The following is a 20,619-nucleotide window of genomic DNA, read 5'->3' as shown; positions in this document are numbered from 1 at the left end:
TTACAGGCCCAAACCTTCCTGAAATATAAATAACGTTGTGATAAAAAACGTTTCAGTAAGACAGATTATGGCACATTAAGGCCGAGACTGTTGAACAAATGCCACAGTGCTTACCAGTTACAACAATCAAAGACTTTGGTCAGAAAAAATCAGGAAGTTTCAAAAGGTTCCTACAACATCCATGTATGCTCATATCTCGGACAATGAACTAGCCACAACAAGCGTGTACCTATGAGCCATCCCATCTCTTGCTTTCATCACATTCTATTCTATTCTATTCACTCTAATCTTCAACATGCTTGTAATATGATCATTACATCAGTGACAGTGAGCAAAGGAGTGCTACGCATTAGAACTGTAGCTGTTAGCACTATTGCTTTTTGGATGATGGACTATGTCTATGGCTATGGTTAAGCTAACCTAAGAGCTTCGTCAATCTCTGCATGCAGCATTATTTCTCTGTTCCCGAGTTTGCTTTCTTTTGAAGACACCCCACAAATAATATTTAGCTTCAAATCCTGCCCAAAAGACAAACGAGTTAAACTGTAATCTCAAGCTAAACAGATAAAGCTATACTGAAATTAACCCCTAAAGTGGTAGAATAAACGAAGCTCACTCCAACAAGAGATTGGGAGGTCGGTGGAAGGAAAAATTAAAAGCTCTGCGTTTTTAGCCACAAATCTTATGGCATATTCATGGGAAATGACATCGTCAACCAGAGCGTCGAAGACCTTCTCAGCTCTGCCAAGGAAGAAATATTCAGGTACATCAAACTAAAGAAAAAAAAAGAGTAACATTATGCAAAAAGTGTCTGAGAAAAATCACCCTTCACTGTCGGGAAAGAAAAAAAGAGCAATGTCCTGATCAGTTGGCTCCCTACTCTTGAAACTTTCAGGCCACACAGTAGACCTTGGAACCAATTCTGCATGAAGCACTTCTGGGAAATGTCCTGTCTCCTCTACAACTTTGGAGCATGCTAAATCGGACATATGAGCAAGAAGTCCACTGACAGCACCAATAGTTTCATTGCAGAAGTATATACTTCCCCTATTAACCAGAAAATTCAACTTAAAATGATATTCACCACAACAGCTGTAGAAGTTCACCAATTTCAAATGAAGGTAATAAAACAACTTTTGTACCTCCAGATCGGATCAATTAAAGGCTGTGCATGAACACAACCGTATAGTTCTATACAACTTGAATCATTACAGGTAGCTCCTTCAGAAAATGGAACAGATTGGAGACCTAAATCAGAACTAGTTACATCCCTTGGAGCTGCTTCACGCTCATTCGTTACCTCACGTTCTTCCTGACTGCTGATAATGTTTTGAGGATGCTGAAGGTCATGTGAACCGGATAGTACACCCTTTGTTTCATCAACGAAGGCAGAGTTGACTTTTCCTTTCTTATGTTCCTTTTTAGTCTTCTTTTTTAGCAGTTTATGGCGTTTCTTCACTCTCTCTTCGATATTTGTAAATACTCTTTTGGTTTGGATTGCATTTTTTTCCAAATTTTTGTAGTTTCTTGTTACAGATGAAAGAGGTGTAGATTGGTCGAGAGAAGGTGGTAAGCTTAGCTTTTTTACACAATCATCACAGAACCATTTAACAGGACCAGTGAAAATCACAGCTCCCTTTAAACAGTACCTTATAAAAAAGGACAATTAAGAAATCAAAGGTCAACTAAGGAGTTAAAGAACATGAAACCGCAACTTTACAAATTGAAGTTTTTCTATTTTTATAAAACATTGGGAGAAAAATAGATCCAATTAAAAAGGGAATTATTCAATGATGTTGCATGTCTCTTCAATAATCCTTCGGTTTATCCAAACCAGCTGTAATGGGAACACTCCTTGGTCACACCTTCAATACCAATATAAATTTCAAGGTTGTGTATGGCAGTAAAAAGAGAGGCACTATCAGCTATGTAATAATGTTAAAAGCTGGCTAAGAAAGTAAATCATAATCTTAAAAGAACTTACATTGATCTCCAAAAGCACATATATGCTTTACAAAGACGTGATGGATAAAAAAATCACTACACACTATAAAAGTAATCAGGGTATCAATACTAAGGAGTGAGTATCATTCCAATTATTTTTTGGATTTTCAAGCTATAGAGAGTACAGTCTTACATCCTTTGTTTTTACTCTAGAAGTTCTACAGAATGTTCAAGCAGCATAAAGTAGTAGTGGCATTTCAGCTAAGTATGATATAATAAATTGCTATAACTGCATCCAAGAAGGCAGAAAGAGGGCACAGACAATAAGTACCTATGTAGCGCATAAGCCTGACACCCAGAGCAAAAAACCAATGCAACTTCAAAGCCTTTATCGCCACACTTGAGACAAACAGTTTCCTACAACAATGGTTAAAGATTTAACTGAAATGGTTCACAATATCACAAGTGCAATTCCAATCACGCCCTCTTCCATAAAATACTATAACATATAGATGCATGCAAAAGCCAAATCATATATTATGCTTATCTTCTGAGTCATGTATCTATGGGTTGATGTAAAGAACAATTCCAAAACACTAATAACACTTGCCCCTTTTCAACTCATGGTCCAATATTAGCTAGAGATCACAATAGCATCATTTGCATTGCCTGTTCCACAAACCAACAACAGTAGAGATCACAATAGCATCATTTGCATTGCCTGTTCCACAAACCAACAACAGGAATCTCCAAAATGGTAACCAAATCAAAAATTCCCAAACTATAATCACAACTATTCTACAGAACCAGAATGCTATAACCTTGGAATTGTCATTTATAACACATTACTCTTACCAACCAAATTAACAGCACAATGAAAAAAAAACAACGTCTCAGCGGAAGAAATTACATCACCGAAAACAAAAACCACTTACCTCGCATCTTCAAAGACAGAGACCCACTAAACAAACACCATAAATTTTCAATTTTTATTCCTAAGGGTAACGTTTTTTATAGCCCGCAGAACAGAAAACCTTACTCCATCATCGTATGGAAAAGGGAAAGAAAAAAACTGACCATTTTGATGACAATATGTAGACGTTGGAGCAGCGCGAAGGGTTATAATGGGTTATGGAAGAAGGATTCGTGATGAAAGACGTGTTGTTCTGATTTGAGAGGGAAGTGTAGCTGAAAACTAAATCATAATTGTTGGTAGAAGGGGGAAAAGAAAGCACTCGTTTTGATTCCTCTCAACATGCACAACATTTTCGTTTTGGGAAATTTTTTTTTTAGGTTTAATTGTTTTTTTTTTAATTTGGTTAAAATGTGGCAAATTCCTCTTTTTTAAAAAAAATGTCAATTTTGTTCTTATAGAAAAAAATTTGTGTCAATCAAGTCATATCCATCCAAAACAAACTAATAGTGTTAAAAACTTCACTTCATGGATTCGATACTTGATTTTGCAGTGGATAAAGTGAGTTTTGAAAACAATAATTTTTAACGAAGATAACTTGATTGACACAAATTTTTACTATATGACAATGAAATTGACATTTTTCGGTGACGAATTTGACACACTTCAACCAAACGGTAGATAAAATAAACAATTAAACCCTTTTTTTTACTACTCTCTTCTCACACTTCTATATAACATCTGTAGAATAAATTAGCACGTTATCATAAAATTAAATTAAAATAGGCAATATATTAAATATATTAATTTTAAATTCAATGTAACATAACTCGAGTTCAAATATTAATTTGCTAAATACTTTTGGATTAATTTTCACCACCTATAATATTAATATGTGACTTAAACATTTTTATCTCTTCCCTGGAAGATACAGAATTCATGTAGAAAAACAAATGAATATAAGTTTAACAACAATATAATGAAAAATCATTTTTCTATTAATATAAGGTATAAAATATTAATAACTATAATTACCTATCATTTTAGAAGAGATATTTCTCATCGTGTTTTAATTTGAAATATAATAACATGAATTTTAAACTCTTATTATCATAAATGAAATTTAAGTGATTTGTATTTTTGTTAGAGATTAGTCTTCATACGCTAAATATTTTAACACGATTAATCAAACAAAAATATGTTAAAAATAATTTTCTAAATATTTATTGTAAGACTAAATAATATCCTGTGTTATCAATAAAGAGTGAATAACTTTCTGAAATCTAATTTGTAATAAGTTTTTCTCATAAAAAAAATTGAGCTAATTTTCTTAATATGGCATGTTAATTAATTATATTATTATTTTTTAATATATTTAACTATTTAGCTCGATATATTTTTGTTCTTATTAGATTATTTAAGAAAGAAATATTAATAAAAAACATATAAAAATATTACCTTTGAATCTAAAATGATATTGTAGGATTATCTGGTTAATTATTGAATAAGTGATCTATGACAGCAGTACATTATGATTCGAATCAAGTTAAAAATAAAGTATACCTATTAAGTATTGGATTATGATTAAATTTATATTAAAAGGATAAATAATTACATTATTTCAAAATTAAAATTTTACTTTACTAACTGAACAAAATATTTTTGAGATACACTTTTACGAAACTTGGAAAAAAAGTTTAAATAAGTATTTTGATTTAATCCTAACCCTGTACCAAAAAAAAAAAACCGATTAAATAATCATTTAATTCAAAGTTAGCCTAGTGCATTAAAAATATTACAATATATTAATTAAAATTATACATCTTTAAAGAAAATTTGTTAAGAGTCACAATCATATACTATCATACCCTCTGCTCTCGTTAAAAAATATTATATAAATTTTAATAATAAAAAACAATATAATCATTAAAAACTTACAAAATAATTCGATAAAATCAAACACAAATATAAGCTAAAAATACTTGATTCAATAAAAACTATAATACAATATTATATATTCAAATATTTACCGTTAAATACCCTTTCTAGGTAATATTATATTAATAACAAAATGTAATTGATAAAAAATACTATAAAATTATAAAATGCTAAAATAGCATATTATTGTGTATATCATATTTATATTTAAATACTAACCACTTCTTTTAATACGATCAATATTTTTCTTTTAAAACAGCAATTATAATTGTTAAATCCATTTAATAATAAAAATTATTAATTTTTATGTGTATTGATAATTCATAATAAATAGATTTAATCATAAATTTGGTTCTATTCGACTTTTTAAATATTTTTTTTTTCAATTTAGTTTTTTATTTTTAAAATGATCAAATTTGGTATTTTTAGGGTGTGTTCACTTAGATATATAAAAACACACTGGTTAACCTTGAAGGGATTATTTACTGTACTTTGTATAGGTGGAGGAATTAATTGTGTGTATCACGTAATTTCACTAAATTATAATTTAATTAAATTTTTAAATCTATTTTTAATAATTATTCTAAATTTTTTACTCTTAATAAACATTTTTACAATTAAATATATAACATTAACAAATATTATTTTATATTACTTTAATACTTAGGGACATTTTGATAATCTTTAATTTCTACCAATTAAACAAATTTTTTAAAACTGTCACATCAATCAAATTCTACACTAATTCTCACAAACTTCACCCCTAAATCCATTCTCAGTTACCTTCAAATCCACACAAGTAAACACAGAAAAAATCACCCTCAAATCCCTTCAAATCCACTCAATCACTCTCCCCTAATTACTTTCCCATCATCACCTCCAAGTGAACACACCCTTAACGAGTTAAATTTTTTATTTTTGTGATAATTTTTTTAAGGATAATGATATTTAGACAACATTTTTTTGACAACATTTGAACATTGATTACGTGTCAACATGTGATTGGTCAAAAATTACTCCACAATTATGTTTATGATTATTATTATTATTAGTATTTTTTTTTCTTATAAATATTATACAACAAAAACAATAGTTATACTTTCTTTTAAAACATCAATGTTTATAAAAATTATAGATTTTTGGTTGCAATTTATTAATTTGATATAATATTTTATATTGTCCAGCATAGTAAGAATGTCTTTTCTTTCTGGGTAATGATAGATAGACAACATTTTTTGACAACATTTGAACATCAATCATACGTGTCATTGTGTGATTGGTCCAAATGATACAATGACACTACCATAAACCAATCACACAGTGACACGTATGATGGTGTTCAAATGTTGTCAAAAAAATGTTGTCTAAGTATCTTTATCCTTTCTTTAAAGACAAAGTTTTGCATATTTCAATCCAAATTCTTTCTAGTATTTTCTTATTTACAATTTTATTTTATTTTTTTATAAGAATTACTTATTTTTAGTAATTTCCATCTCTAGTTTATTATTATTATTATTATTATTATTTGACTATGATGAATATTATAAATTAGCTCACACTGCCTTGAACCGTATCTGAAGCTTTTAATGCATATATTATAGATTACAAGTTTTCGAAATTGACTCTGTTAACAGTGATAAATTATAAAAAGTGACAGTTTTATTATAGAAATTAATAAAATCATTACACAAGATAATCTATAATTAAACAAGAATGTAAAAAACTGTTTAACTATCCAGTATGGTTTGTTTACTATTATTATTATAGATAAAGCTTGATACTAATTATTTTCGATTTAATTGAAATACAATGGTAATCTAAATGCATTTTACATTATTGTCTAATCAGGAATGCTAAACCACCTTATTTGCTAATTTTATGATTACCCCAACCAATTTTCAAACAATAAAATTGGATCTCTAATTTCTTCATTTATTCCACGCCATTGAATACCCAAATTCTGACATAGGTTCTTCGTACCAAGAAAAGAGAACCTGTCGTTTTTCTCTATAGCTATCAACTTTTGACAAGCTATTATGCAGTCATGTGAAGATCAGACTAAAAGCATATCCAATGGTATATTATTAAAAAGACACTATTGTCAATAAAAAATATTATTTTAATTTTATCAATATATTTTTTTTAAAATTGAAGAGAGCAATCTATAGTTAACTCTTTTAAATTTAAATAACAGGGTCAACAATAAAATAAACATCACTGTATTTTTATTTTAATTTTTTTAACGTTTTAATAAATTTCTACATAAACATTATTTTATTTTAGTTGTTTTAGTAATTTGACATATGAACTTCTTAAATTTCATATAGATATTTTTTTTTATGTTGAGATATTTTTTAATGATTTGATTAATAAATTAAAATTAAAATTTATAATTTGTTTTTCTTTTTAAACTTTTTTTTTAACTTTTCATGTTTTCTTTACATAATTTGAATATTAAAATTTATATGTGGTTATTTTTATTTTCGAGAGAGGGATAAAGAATTTAGAAACCCATGACTCTTAGAGGGACTTAAAAGATTTTATTTAGTTGTTTTTGTCTCTATACAAACAAAATGTCTCCTTATATAGAGGAGAAGATAATTACACACTTTATCTCACATTCTATCAGATAAGATTTTTCTCCGAGGCGATTGGTTCATTTGGATTGCATTGGGTCCATCTTATGTTATCTAGATAACATTGGGTCCACATTATCTTACAACATTACTAGAGACCTTTAAAGTACAAACAACCTTATCTTGCTTTGTCAGTTCTGAATATGTTCGCATCAGCAGCTATAAAGTAAGCAAGATTCTTGTAAAAAGTAAAAGTCATTGCTTTCTAACAAAGCAAGATAAGATTGTTTATACTATAGAGGTCCCTAATAATGTTATAAGATAATGTAGACTCGATGTAATTTAGATAAGATAAGGTGGACTCAACGTAATCTAGATGAGCCAATCCTTTCGGGGAAATTTTTTATCTAATAGGATGTGTGTAATCCTCTTTTCCTCTATATAAGGAAACATCTTATTTGTTAGAGGCAGGGGCAACTAAATAAAATCTTTTCAGTCCCTCTAAGAACCATGAGTTTCTAAACTCTCCCTCGAAACTCCTTTTCTTTATTATGTATTGGTTTTAGTAGATTGAAGAAGGCAGAGAAGTAGCTTATCTCAAAGTTAGTATGCTTTGCACTTGCCTCTACATGGGGTTTCTGTGCATAAGAAAACTCTGAATATAATCCTTGAAAAACATAACATTTAAGCAAACCTAGGTTTCCAAGTGCTCTTAGTGAGCCAAGCTGTCACGTTATGACAGATCTGGTTTTGGATCATTATCCAAAGATATAATGTCTAGATAACAATGCCACGAATATAAGGTATTCTGTTTTACTGAATCTAAGATAATAAAGTATAGTCTAATGAAATAGTTAAAAAAGAACTCGAAAATAAGTTAAAGGTAGGGTTAAGTACAATGACTCTTATGGTTATGCAGTATTATCTCATATCCAGTATCAAATGGTAAAAGAGTTATATGATAATATTATAATATTTAAATTTTAATTTATTAATCAAATTATTAAACAATGTTTAACTGAAATAAAAGAAATAAATTGTAATGTAAAAAATTGAGAAGAGTGAAGTCGCAAATATTAAATACGATACTTCACTTTTTCCCAATCAAAATCGTGAATACAACTTAATCGTTTGTATAATATTTGAATGAAAAATGATACTTTATACTTAATGCGATGGTACTATCTGGGACGATTTTAAACTAAATTAAACTTATTTTTATACAAGAAAGTGATATAATAATTTAAATAGATGTAATGGACTAATGTTAGAAATTTATGAAATTTTGTTTTTATACAAGAAAGTAATATAATAATTTAAAAAGTACACCATTTTGTCATTTCATAATGAAATTACACTACATTAATAAAAATAGTCTAGTTTAGTTATCGACTATCTCATTCTTAGGTAAACATAATATCTAGAAATGCATCTAACTTTTGGTCCAATCTGTTCACTTAAGCTATATAACTCTACAAGTTTACACCTTTTATCATATCAAGTAAAATATAGTAGAAAATTATTGTAAAACAAATGAAATACAAAAAATGTACATCATTTTATATTTTATTACATATTACATATTTAAGTGTGATGAAGTATTTATTGATTTAGTTTATGACTAATCTTCCTCGATACAATTCACATTTTTCAAAACCAATGAGTTACTTTGATTAGAATTGTAAATTATTATCACTATGCCCAGAACACATATTAAAGATCAATATAACGCGATTGATAAATAATAAACAACCTTGATATCACAGCATATTACCAGGAGTTCGGTCTTCATGCATGTTTAAATAGATTTGAGTTAGTCCTTAATTCCTGATCAAAGAACAAACCGTGTTATACAAAACAAGACTGATTTGAAGTATTTGTATTCCAAACCACTTTAAAGAAAATATACTAACAAGAAAAATCACCTTAACTTGTGCAACTCAAATTACATTCTAAAACTAATTGTAAACAAAACGTATTAACCTTTCCGCAAGGAAGGGACGAGTACACAAATTTTTATTATGTGCAGAATGAAAAGGCATAAACATACACTCAACAAATTTTTATTATGTATTCACTAAAGCTTAGTCATGTTAGTATTTCCTTCTCCACGAAGTCCACTTGAGTTTGAGATGGTACCACAAAGGTGGTATTCCCAGCACCCCTCCTGTTAGTCTTGGATCAAACACATCAAATTGGACCTTTCTTAAGGAATCCAAAAGAATCTGAGAAGGCACTGCTGGAAGGAGCACTGGAAGAGCCTCAGCAGGCACACTTGCAGCTAACTTCCGAGCCTTTTCTAAGTGTGCATTGGCTACTGATGCCATGTCATAAACAGCATCACAGAGGCCCTCGCGAGAATCCACCCACCTCTCTTCCCCATCTCCTTGCTTAACTATTAACCCATGCTTGGATGCTATTGCAGTTGGGATGTAAGAAAAATGTCGGTTGCGAGTTGCGTGGTATGGCAGTGATTTGAGGAGCAAGAGAATGCCACTGGCCTTGCCGATATGTGAGGCTGCATGATCAGCTACAGTAGACTTTATACCACCTGCTTGAAGTGTCAGGTACAGCATAGTTGATACAGTGTCCTCGGCGTATTTCTCCAACTCTCCGATACTTTCTGGCATGTCAGTAACCTCCCTTTTTGCATCATTGATCCGAGCCTCAACCGATCGTTTCAACCATATCTTGCTAAGTTTGGTCTCAGCTATCACAGATGACAGGGCCTGTGCTGTTGGGTGTTCAATCAATTTATTGGCGAACATTTTGTCTATGGCTTCCTGCCACCAGACAAGACGCATAAGGCCAATCCTGGGATCGGAAGCAATATCCATAGCTCTAGCTGTTTCAACATTCAAGGCACGGAGAGCAAATGCAGCCTTCCGCATGGATGGAGGCAGCTCCAGAAGGCAAAGATAGTGATGATAATCATAACTTCGCACTTGCTGTACGCAATGGGAGAAAGCTGCCCTTAAGTTACTAGACGCCAAACCACCGTTCATTAAATCTTCACTTAGGGACCTACAGATGAAAGTTACATCTATCACAAATGTTAGTATGTATAAACAGATGCTTAACAAAATATGTTAAGTTAATTGAGGATAGGTCTTTGTCTCTTTGTCCCTAGAAATTATAACCAATACTTTAATCCTGCAGATACGTGAAGAGTGAATAGCTAATTCTGATCTTTGTAACTAAAACGGTGGTGCAGAATATTTTCTCAATGTATTTTTGTATATAAATACTTACATAATGATTTAAATTAGATGGTATGTAGATTTACACTTATGATTATTAATTACATAATGATTTTTCTTATAGTATACTTTACTTTCCAAAAAATTAGCCTCAGATGAATATGAGATCAGTTGACACAAAATAAATCATACAGGTGAAATGCAGTCAGTTGGTACAAAATAAATAACTACAAAAATGCACCCAACTGAACAATCCTCTGCCTGTATGTAAGTCACTGATGAAGCAATAAATATGTAATGAGTATACTTTCTCCAGGTCATTTACATGAACATAAAAAAAGAAGAAAGTCAAGATAAAGAACAGTATAAAAAAATATTCTAACCCTGTGCATCTAACACTATTCTTCAGTTGCCGTTTAGTATCCCATATTAAGATATATCTTATTTACTAGAAATACAGTGTTAAAATACACTCTTTGTAAAACTTGGATAATGCTCCCCCGTTTTTTGGGCTTAAGACCAATTCATTTCTAATATGATTTTAGAGTCTATCTAGCTTAAATATTGGGCCAATGGAAGATATATAGTCTTGGCATGACAAGAATATTTTAAGATGTCCTACAATGGCTAGAAATATAACCACAATACATTTTATAAAACTATGACAATCATACCTGATACCTAGCGCCGAATCATATTATAGTTATAAAGATTGGTTTACTAATGGACTTGCTCCAAGTGAGACTCTTTCAAACTGTGCAAGCTGCGTTTCCCCGTGTATGCGCAGTGACAAAGGGTGGCTTTGGCCTGACTTAGAGCGGACAGCAGCGGCGATGCGCGGTGGTGGCAGTGTGTGGCACAGCGGCGGCGGACCTGGCTTGGATGCGCCTTGCGTGAAAGAGGAAGAATAGAGACACTGCTCGCTCCCTTGCACGTGTTAGAGAAGAAGAAGAAGATGGAGCGGAAGACCCCAAACGTGATAACCCAGGTGGGGGCGGCAACGACCCCAGCGACGGCAGCCTGACTCAACCGAAACGGAGGCGCGTCAAAGGGATCTGTAGCTGCGGTGATCTGAGCTGAAACGGGGGAACTGGGGGAAGATGGGGCTGGAGAGAAATGAAGATGAATAAGAGGTTTTGAAAACAGAGAAAAAATGGGGTTTTCGGTTTGGGAAGGAGAACAGAAAATTAGGCCTGGGCAAGTCTTACTATGCGCACCCCCTCTTCTTAACGATGCAACCCCTATTCTAATTATAATAATGGTTTGTTTCCTATTCTAATTATAATAATGATTTGTTTCATTACTACAAAAATAATTAATTTTACAAGAGGTTTTTTTTCCGACGGTTTTATAAATGGTAGGAAAGCTGGTTTAGTTATAATATTTGTAAAATTATTTTTAGTAACATTTATATTATATAATTTTATGAAATTTGTTTTATAAATATATGAAATAGAATTGGAATAATTAGTATAGTAAGGAACTTTGGTTTAATTATAATACTTGCTCAATTATTTTTAGTAACATTCATAATATATAGTTTGATGAAATTTGTTTTATAAATATATGAAATAGAATTGGAATAACTAAGTTATAATAATTATATAATTTTTATAAATTTATTTTGATGGCATCAAAGTTAATGTATTGAGAAAATTTATTTGAATTAAAATTACATGTTCTATATTTTAAAATGCATAAATTATTTATTGTTGTTCGGATTTATTGAGTTAACATTAAGAGTAAGAGAAATTAACTTCAATTTAAAAAATATTTATGTTAAATAATATTATGAAAACTATTTTATAGATATTTAACAAAAACTTAATTGATATTTATATATAATATAATAATTGGTATTTAGTAGAGATTTGAAGAATAACATTATTAAACTTTTGTGTGCTCTTTTAAAGAATGAGATTTAGGTGGTGAGAGTTCAGAAAAAAAAAAAAAAATTAATCCATCAAAGTGATTTTGGGATAAGGATGATGGTTATGTTATTTTTCTCAATACATCACTATTTTAAAAATTGAGTTTAAATTATGTTAAAAATTTAATAGATGGTTTTGTCTGTGTGAATAATATATTTTGAGGTAATAAATTATGAATAAGTTTGGATTTATATAAGATATTTCTGAATGTAAAGTGTGATAATTTAATGTAATTGATATGAATTGATGTTTAGAATCTTTAATGATGTTAATGTAGTTAGTATTTTTGGATTATCATTAGCTATGTATCAAACTTTTAATTGATGAGAATTATTATAATTCTACTAGTTTATTATTATATATGATTTTCGGTGATAGTAATTTGATTACCAACAGTGAGATGTATCCATTTATACATTGGAGTATTAATCGGTTTTTCCTAGCCAATAAGAAATATTTTTATTTTAAAAAAAAATAAAAGCTAGTAAATAAGGCGTTGGTGAGTTAGATTGTTGTGAGTTAGTCAGAAAACCTTACAATCTGGTGATAAAGAGTTTGAAACAAGGGGGGAAATTTGATTTGAGAATGTAAACAAGAAAAGAAAGGCTTTTCCTTGGTTGAAAATCCTAGTAAAAGTGGCTTCTGGGGGTGAAATAAGGAGGCTCATCTGTGTTGAGGCAATCTCCAAGAACATGGTGTGTTTGAGGAGAAATAGGCCTAATTCTGAGCCTTGGTTTAACAGGAGGTAAAAGAGGAAGTGCTGCTTCCTTATTAAGCATTCTTGCTGCTTCTCTTACTGTTGGCCTCTTCGATTGATCAGGATGCACACATAGAAGCCCCACCAATAGCATCCTTTCCATGTCTACTGCATCATATTTCCCCATCAATCTTGGATCAGCACCCTCAATCAGTTTCCCCTTTTCCCACAAGCTCCACACATAGTCCACAACCACACTGCCATCATCTTCCACAGGCTTCCTCCCACTTCCCACTTCCAACACCACCACCCCAAAGCTGTACACATCACTCTTCACAGTAGGAACACCAGAATAAACATACTCTGGAGCAAGATATCCCATTGTCCCTGCCGGTATAGTAGCTTCCCTCCTGCTACAACTGTGCTCATACACTTCCGCAAGCCCAAAATCCCCAAGCTTCGCATTGAAATCTGCATCAAGCATTATGTTGCAGCTCTTCACATCCCTGTGAATGATCTGCCTCTCACACTCTTCGTGAAGATAGATCAGAGCAGCAGCAACCCCAAGAACGATATTCTCCCTTTGCCTCCACGATAGAACCATGGAAGAATTGAAGTTCCTGTGCAGAACCTTATTCAGGCTTCCATTGGGAAGAAACTCGTAAACCAGGACCAACTCTTTTCCCTCACAGCACCACCCCTTAAGCTGAACCAAATTCTTGTGCCGCAAGTAACCCACCATGGTGGCAAACTCGGTGGCAAAAGGGTTATGTAAACAATTCAAATCTTTTTGCCTCTGAAATCTCTTCACTGCCACATCCCCTCCGAAGGGAAGATACCCTTTATAAACCTTGGCAGAGGCACCCTCCCCAACAAGCCTGTCACGATTAAACCCCATTGTCGCAGACTTAATCTCCGAGAGTGACAACCTAGTCGGAACTTTACTCGTCTGAGTCCCACAACTTTGCCTTTGCTCCATATTCTTCCTAACAACTCCTTTCTTCCTTGTCAAGAAAACACACACCACAATCATCGCCGCCAAAACCGACACCACAAACGCCGTCAACCCTCCCAACCCAAGAGCCATCTCCTTAATCTTTTTCTTCCTCTCATTCACCCTCATGTTCGAACCATGACCGAAATCCGTAGAATCCCCTTCATAACACAAGAAACAGTCACCTTCATCGATCACGTCCATGGAGCGAGAGTCATGGCCGAAAGTCGTGAACTGCCAATGATGAACAAGGTAATCACTTGACCCCTTCCCATTGGAGGCCGTGAAACCAACGTGCATGAAGTCTTCAAGTCTCTCGGAGAGGTCTATTTGAGAAACAAGAATGGGAGTGGAAGGTCTGGTGGAGGAATAAGCGAGCCATACACTTAACATCTTGATTGCATGACGGTACTCCACCCATGCAGTGATGAGTTTGCCACTCTTGAGGTCAATGCCGCGGGAGAAGGCGTCGACGGATGCAAAGGAGGAGGCACTGTTGACGTCAAGGGCCACGTGGTTGTCGTTGATGTCGCCGAGGGAGGGGTCGAAGTTAGTGTCGAACTCGACGGCTAAGAAGGAGGTTGAGTTGGGGGAGGGTTGGGGGAGGCCCATGGAGAGGGCAGGGAAGTGGGTGGAGGAGGCGATGAGGAAGGCGAGGCCTTCGCCGGAGGGGCAGGAGGGAGAGGAGAGGATGGAGAAGGAGAAGCGGGAGAAGAAGGAGGCAGTGGAGTTGGTTTGGGGATCAAGAAAACGGAGGGGGTAGATGAAGAAGGCTCTGCCGATGGAGGAGGAGGAGCAGGTGGGTTGGTGGGTGGTGAGAGTGATGGCTTTGTGAGAGAAGAACGCGTCACCGTAGAGGGTGAGGTTGTCGGAGGAGAAGAGAGGGAATGAAAGTACAGAGGGGATGAGGAGGAAGAAGAAAAGTGGTGGTAGAGAGGAACAAAGCATTGCAAAAGAGAGGTTCTTGAAATGTGTTGCTTTCTGAAGAAGTTGCAGGTTTCATGGCAGTGGTCGTTGCTTTTGGAGCTTTCGTTCTTGAAAGGTAACGAGTGAGAGATAAAATAGTGTGGGGAATCATATCACAATCTACACCAGCTATGAGGATAGTTTTGGTGTGTTTGATAAGAAGTAAAATAAATGAAAAATGATACTTTCACAACGTTGAGAATGATAAATTTTTGACACCGTGTCACGTTTTCATTAGTCGATTTTTAAGAAAATGAAAAAAATAAATCTTATTTTCTTAAAAGTCGACCAATGACAACGTGACCCATCACCGGTGTTAAAAATTTGTCATCCAAAAGTTGTCAAAATATCATTTTCCAAAATGAATATAACAAGATGACATATAATATAATATAGGAAAATAATATTTTAACACCAACTTTATTTTACACCATTTTTACATTGCATACGTGTTAAAATATGGTTGAACAATTTCAAATTAAAAAAAAAATTAATTTTTTTCTTCTAAATATATTTTTACCTCAGGTTTTTTTAATTTAAAATCGTTCAACCACATTTTAACACATGTGCAGTATTAAAATAGTATCAGAAATTGATGTTAAAATATCATTTTCCTATAATATATATAACTTATAATCAGTCAAACAGAATAAAAGATTCTCTAGAAATATATTAAAGTGTAAAAAGCTTGGGTTCAATTTAATTATGTCATTTTTTTTAAATTAATTATGTCATTTCCTGAGTTAAGTTCTGATTATGCCCTAGAATTAGAATACAATTAACATAAGCAGTAGATATGGATGTTTATACTATGTCTCTTTTATCTTAATATTTCTCAATGAATGAATTTATCGTTTATTTTATATTTACCTCAGAAGAAAAATAATATAATGCTTAAAGAGTTAAAAAAAAAATTATTTGCTAATTAGAACGTGAATTACAAGGGTGAGTTGCATTAGTGAAAATGGGTTGAGAATTTTGCGTAGTCCACATAGTTTATGGATCAGCAAAGTCAGAACAGTGAAAAAATCCAATAAAATGTAATTGGCCCATTTTACTTATTTGTAGATGGGTCGGGCCATGTTTATGAAATAATGAAATATATTTTAAGGAATTTAAACGTAGAAATCGTTTTACATCATTCTCTAATTTTTACTTTTAGGTACACAATCAAACAGCTAACAGATATTCACGTTGGTAGAAATGAAATAGATAAAAATAAACAAACGAGAAAAATGAAAAAATGAAATAAAATGAATAATATTTTATTAAAGAGAAACGAAGGAAGATTTTTTATTGCATTGACATATTGACAAGATTATTTTTATCCTTTTGGACTTAACTAGGGATTGAACATAACTCATAATACTAATCAAATTATATGAATAAATGTGATTTAGAAAATTATATTATCAATAATTGATTTTAAAACTTTTATAATTGAGAAATATAAATTCTGACCTGTATAGAAGAAGCTAGAAAAAAAAAACATAAAAATTAGTATTGCAAATGAAATTTGATAAGCCTTAAAAATCATTCCAAGATGTAGAATTTTTTTATAAGATTAAAATGTTCAAAGAGAATTCCTCTCACTCCAAATATAACTAAAGATTATTTTAATTTCCTTCACTCTCAAATTATTTATAAATGTATCACAGCTCGTGATTGAGATAATTTCTCTTTTACACTTTTTTTTTTTCAAAGTGGCCCATATTTTAAATTTAAATAATAAATTACATGTGAGAGGTGAAAACCATAACTATAAGAAAACAACGCATAAAACTTGGGATTAAACATGATAAAACAATCTCATTATGCAAATGAAAATACTAATTAGCTTTACAGCCAGACAGACAAATTTACTTTACATAAAACCCATTTGATAGATTTTGAAAGTTTTATGTAGATTAAATATAAAATTAATTTATAATATATAAACAAAGTATAAATCTCATTTTAAAAACTAGTTTTAAGATATTGAATTAGATTTAAAATTTATTTTAAGATACAAATCTCATTTTATTGAATTGAGTTGAATTTAAAGTTCACTTTTAATAATAGTGTAGTTTGGATTAGTTCTAATAATAAAGTTCAATTTTAAATAATTATTTATAGTTTCCCAAAGTTGAAACACGTTATTATAAGCGTACTGCGTCTAAGATTATTGATTGAAATCACTTTAAGAAAGTGCAGGGACAAATATAGATATAATTATGTGTTTGAGTGGCGTGACAGATTGTACTATTTATTTCTCTTTTTTCGACTATTTTCATGGTTGATCCAAACATAGTAAAGGTAGGTCACGTAAATGTTCCATCTAAGTGGAAGCACGTTTACCACTTCTTCCTACCCCACGTGCCCCGCCATCAGACCCAATTTACACATAAGTTAAATTTAGGGTTCATGTAATAACAAGTCCTATTAGATTTAGAATCTACTAAACAAGGAACATTGTGTTGTTATTATTATTATTATTGGTGTTGACTATGGCAACAGTGACCTATATGAGTAAGACAACAATAGGCAAAGCCTGCCAACTATTTGTTGTTTTAAAGTAATAGGAACAAAGAAATAGGATTCATGTTAGGAATGTTGCAAGCACACTAGTTCGGTCCCTCAACACAAAGTTAAGTTCTCTCTCTCTTTCTCCATGTCTTTGTTCCAACTGGGTCATGGAAGGGAGCCGAAATGCATCACCAAGGCCCATTTTCAAACCTTTTTTCTCAACTTGGATGCCACTTTTACGTTCAATGAATACATTCTCACCAATAAGTGTAGAAGGGTAAACTTTTGCATGATCAATATATATGTCTATTGTAGCCAGGTGAGAAAAGAGAGAACATTAAAGAGAAAAGGGGCAAGAGGAGAAATAGTATAAAGTGAATCACGTGATATTCTTGTTTTGGGTTGTAAGTGTAGTAGGCATTGAGAATGTTGGTGAAAATTGAAGAGAAGAAAAAGAAAGGTTTGATAGCTAATTTTGTCCTCAGTTTTGTTGACAAATCTCAATTTAGTCCCTCGTTTTAAAAGTGTTTGAAATGGATCCTCACTCTTAAAATTTTGAGTCAAATTAGTCCCTTTTGTTAAACAGAAACAAATGTTCTTAAGGATTTAATGATTTAGCAGAAGAGATATTATTTTATAGATATATAAAATAATATCTCTTCTGCCAAATCATCAAGCCTTTAACGTTGTTTGTTTTTGTTTGACCAAAATGACTAATTTGACTCAAAATTTTAAAAGTAAAAACCCATTTCAATCACTTTTAAAACGAGAGACTAAATTAAAATTTCTGAACGAAACTGAAGATAATATTGGTTATTAAACAAAAAGAAAAAAAAGGAAATGGGAGGAAGGGTAGTTGGGTAGTGTGATTGTGTTAGATGAAGTGGGGACCTTGGGAATATAATTTTAGGTTGTTGTCTCCAAAGAAAAGCCTTTGGATTTTGGAACCATCTTCGTCTTCATTCTCTCATTTCTCTTTTTCATCATTCCAAGCTTTGCTTCTCTTGCATCGAGATTTTACTCACTTTTACACCCAACACAAATCATACCAAATCAACAAAGTCGGCTTTCAACCTCATCATCTTCCTATTATTCTAATTCTCTAATTATTTCCATTAACCTCCACCACCCCCACTCTGCCTTTTCATCTTCGCACCAGATCAAACATTAAATATATATTTTTAAAATATTTAATCATTAATTAATATTCTAAAAATGTAACATTTGTTTTCAAATTCCTACTTTTATAAAAAGAAAATATTGCCAAAACTATAATCTAATTAATCCAACTTAATTCAATCTAAGATTTCCTTTTATTAGGTTGAGCGATAGGTTTGTCCAATTGCATATCCCTACCAAATAGGTTGTAGGTGTGGTCAACTTACATTTACGTAATTTTTTTCAATTAAAATTACAAAAATAACAATGATAGTGAAGGTAATACAAAGATAGTAATGATGACAAACACAATAGCAACAATGGTATAGCATCAATAATGACAATAATAATGAGTGGTGACCCAGTAACAAAAAAATATATATATAAGAAAAACGATGATGATCATGAGATTGTAAAAGAATACAATAAATAAGTTTACTATATATTATTACGTTGTCTTCTAACTTAAACTTCTTATCGATATAAAGAAAAAATAGGAACATCAAAAGAACACAATAATCAGTAGAATAAAAAAACACTAAATATTCTTACACGAATTAAGATTCAAAACACCTCAGCTGTCCATGTCTCTATGGGCATAAAGTTCATCATTCAAAACACTAAATATCCTTAATTGTGCTAATTAATGCTTAATCTTATAGTTGAAACTCGTAAAATAAAAGATTTAATGGTTTATTAACATTAATGAAAGGAGAAGCAATAATTTGGATGGAAACCTCTAATCAGAATGTAGATATAAATAAAGGGTGTATGTATATTTCTTTTCAGTGGCTAGTTCTCCCCAACCAACAATCATGGAAACATCGTCCTAACAAATCACAAAATTTGGTCATGTCTGGCTTCAGAAAAAGCAAAGAAAGATGCATTGAACTTTGCTTCGATGCATAATAATTAAGGAAAAGAGAATAAGTTTAATGAAAAAATATTCCCTTAGAACCAATTAATTAGTGTAATTAGGGTGAAAAGGGTTTGGAGTATGAAATTGAAATTAGGGTTTAAAAGTTTGAGTGAGAGAATGTATTGTTGATTATGATATGATATTGATATTGTGATAGAGCAATTGTGATGACCTTATCCAAAAAGCATGGAACATTGTTGGCCATTGCAATGTCCATTGATGATCATCCATTGTCGTTTGTTGTTAGATCTAAAACCTCTTCCCAAGTAACGTCGTTTCCAACAGTTTTTCTCTATCATTAGTGTTCACTCTTAAATATGTTTACTTTTCTCACTTTCTAATCTTCATATTATTCTCCTCTCATTTCTTCTACGGATTTTCCCAAAATAAATATTTTTTTTATTTTTTTTAAATTAATTTTATTTAATAAATAAATAAAACAACTCAAATAAGCACTTGGTTAACATAAGATTGAACCAAATCGGAAAATTACAGTCCATTTAAAAATATAAAGAGTTAACATGATATAAATATTTTTAGTGGCCAATTAGACAAGACTGTACCGACCAGTCAATTTAAATTCTTATAAGCATAAATATATTTCTTAAAAGGAAGATAAATAGGCAAAATAATTCTATATATGTTTTAAGTTAACCAAGAAAGGAGATACAACAGTACTAAAAAGAATGTGTAAGAATTTAGGCTATTCAAAAATAACTGAACTGTACTGTATTGCAGTTAACTGTACTATATTATACTAAAAGTATCTCTGATCCATTTTTATTAACACTTCATTATACTATTTTATGGTTCAGTTTTTAAAAACTGAACTTATAACAGTTACAGTTCAGTTAACTGTGAGAACTGTATCTACTCTT

At 31.6% G+C, this 20,619-nt stretch overlaps 3 protein-coding genes across 4 annotated transcripts; all 3 read right to left on the bottom strand.

Annotated features, from left to right (window-relative positions):
* LOC106769963 lies at nt 1-3,280 on the bottom strand. Its single transcript, XM_014655780.2, has 6 exons — nt 3,022-3,280; nt 2,276-2,361; nt 1,143-1,649; nt 826-1,047; nt 617-741; nt 1-518 (listed from the first exon to the last, which is right to left on the bottom strand). Exons 1-6 carry the CDS (start codon nt 3,022-3,024, stop codon nt 433-435), a joined length of 1,029 nt encoding a protein of 342 aa, XP_014511266.1. The 5' UTR covers nt 3,025-3,280; the 3' UTR covers nt 1-432.
* Nucleotides 3,281-9,277: 5,997 nt separating this feature from the next.
* On the bottom strand, nt 9,278-11,715 carry LOC106769979 (NADH dehydrogenase (ubiquinone) complex I, assembly factor 6). Of its 2 annotated transcripts, none has more exons than XM_014655801.2 (2): nt 11,246-11,715; nt 9,278-10,414 (listed from the first exon to the last, which is right to left on the bottom strand). In XM_014655801.2, the coding sequence occupies exon 2, from the start codon at nt 10,374-10,376 to the stop codon at nt 9,465-9,467; it is 912 nt and encodes a 303-aa protein (XP_014511287.1). In that variant the 5' UTR covers nt 10,377-10,414; nt 11,246-11,715; the 3' UTR covers nt 9,278-9,464. The 2 variants fall into 2 exon arrangements, with proteins under 2 accessions (XP_014511287.1, XP_014511286.1); XM_014655800.2 differs by having other exon boundaries at nt 9,278-10,395.
* Nucleotides 11,716-13,107: 1,392 nt separating this feature from the next.
* LOC106770636 (L-type lectin-domain containing receptor kinase S.6) lies at nt 13,108-15,208 on the bottom strand. Its single transcript, XM_022785062.1, has one exon. The coding sequence runs from the start codon at nt 15,139-15,141 to the stop codon at nt 13,129-13,131; it is 2,013 nt and encodes a 670-aa protein (XP_022640783.1). The 5' UTR covers nt 15,142-15,208; the 3' UTR covers nt 13,108-13,128.
* Nucleotides 15,209-20,619: the final 5,411 nt, after the last annotated feature.

Source organism: Vigna radiata, chromosome 8 (assembly GCF_000741045.1).
Source record: "Vigna radiata var. radiata cultivar VC1973A chromosome 8, Vradiata_ver6, whole genome shotgun sequence".
Classification (NCBI taxonomy): Eukaryota; Viridiplantae; Streptophyta; class Magnoliopsida; order Fabales; family Fabaceae; genus Vigna; species Vigna radiata.
This window is presented reverse-complemented; position numbering and strand designations above follow the sequence as displayed.

Excerpts from the sequence above, each read along its gene's own strand:
- LOC106769979 (XM_014655801.2), bottom strand. The coding sequence starts at position 10,376 with ATGAACGGTGGTTTGGCGTCTAGTAACTTAAGGGCAGCTTTCTCCCAT.
- LOC106769963 (XM_014655780.2), bottom strand. Across the intron at positions 1,048-1,142 it reads TTAATTGATCCGATCTGGAG|GGGAAGTATATACTTCTGCA; the intron begins GTACAAAAGTTG and ends TCTGGTTAATAG. Across the intron at positions 519-616 it reads CCTCCCAATCTCTTGTTGGA|GATTTGAAGCTAAATATTAT; the intron begins GTGAGCTTCGTT and ends TCTTTTGGGCAG.
- LOC106770636 (XM_022785062.1), bottom strand. The coding sequence starts at position 15,141 with ATGCTTTGTTCCTCTCTACCACCACTTTTCTTCTTCCTCCTCATCCCC.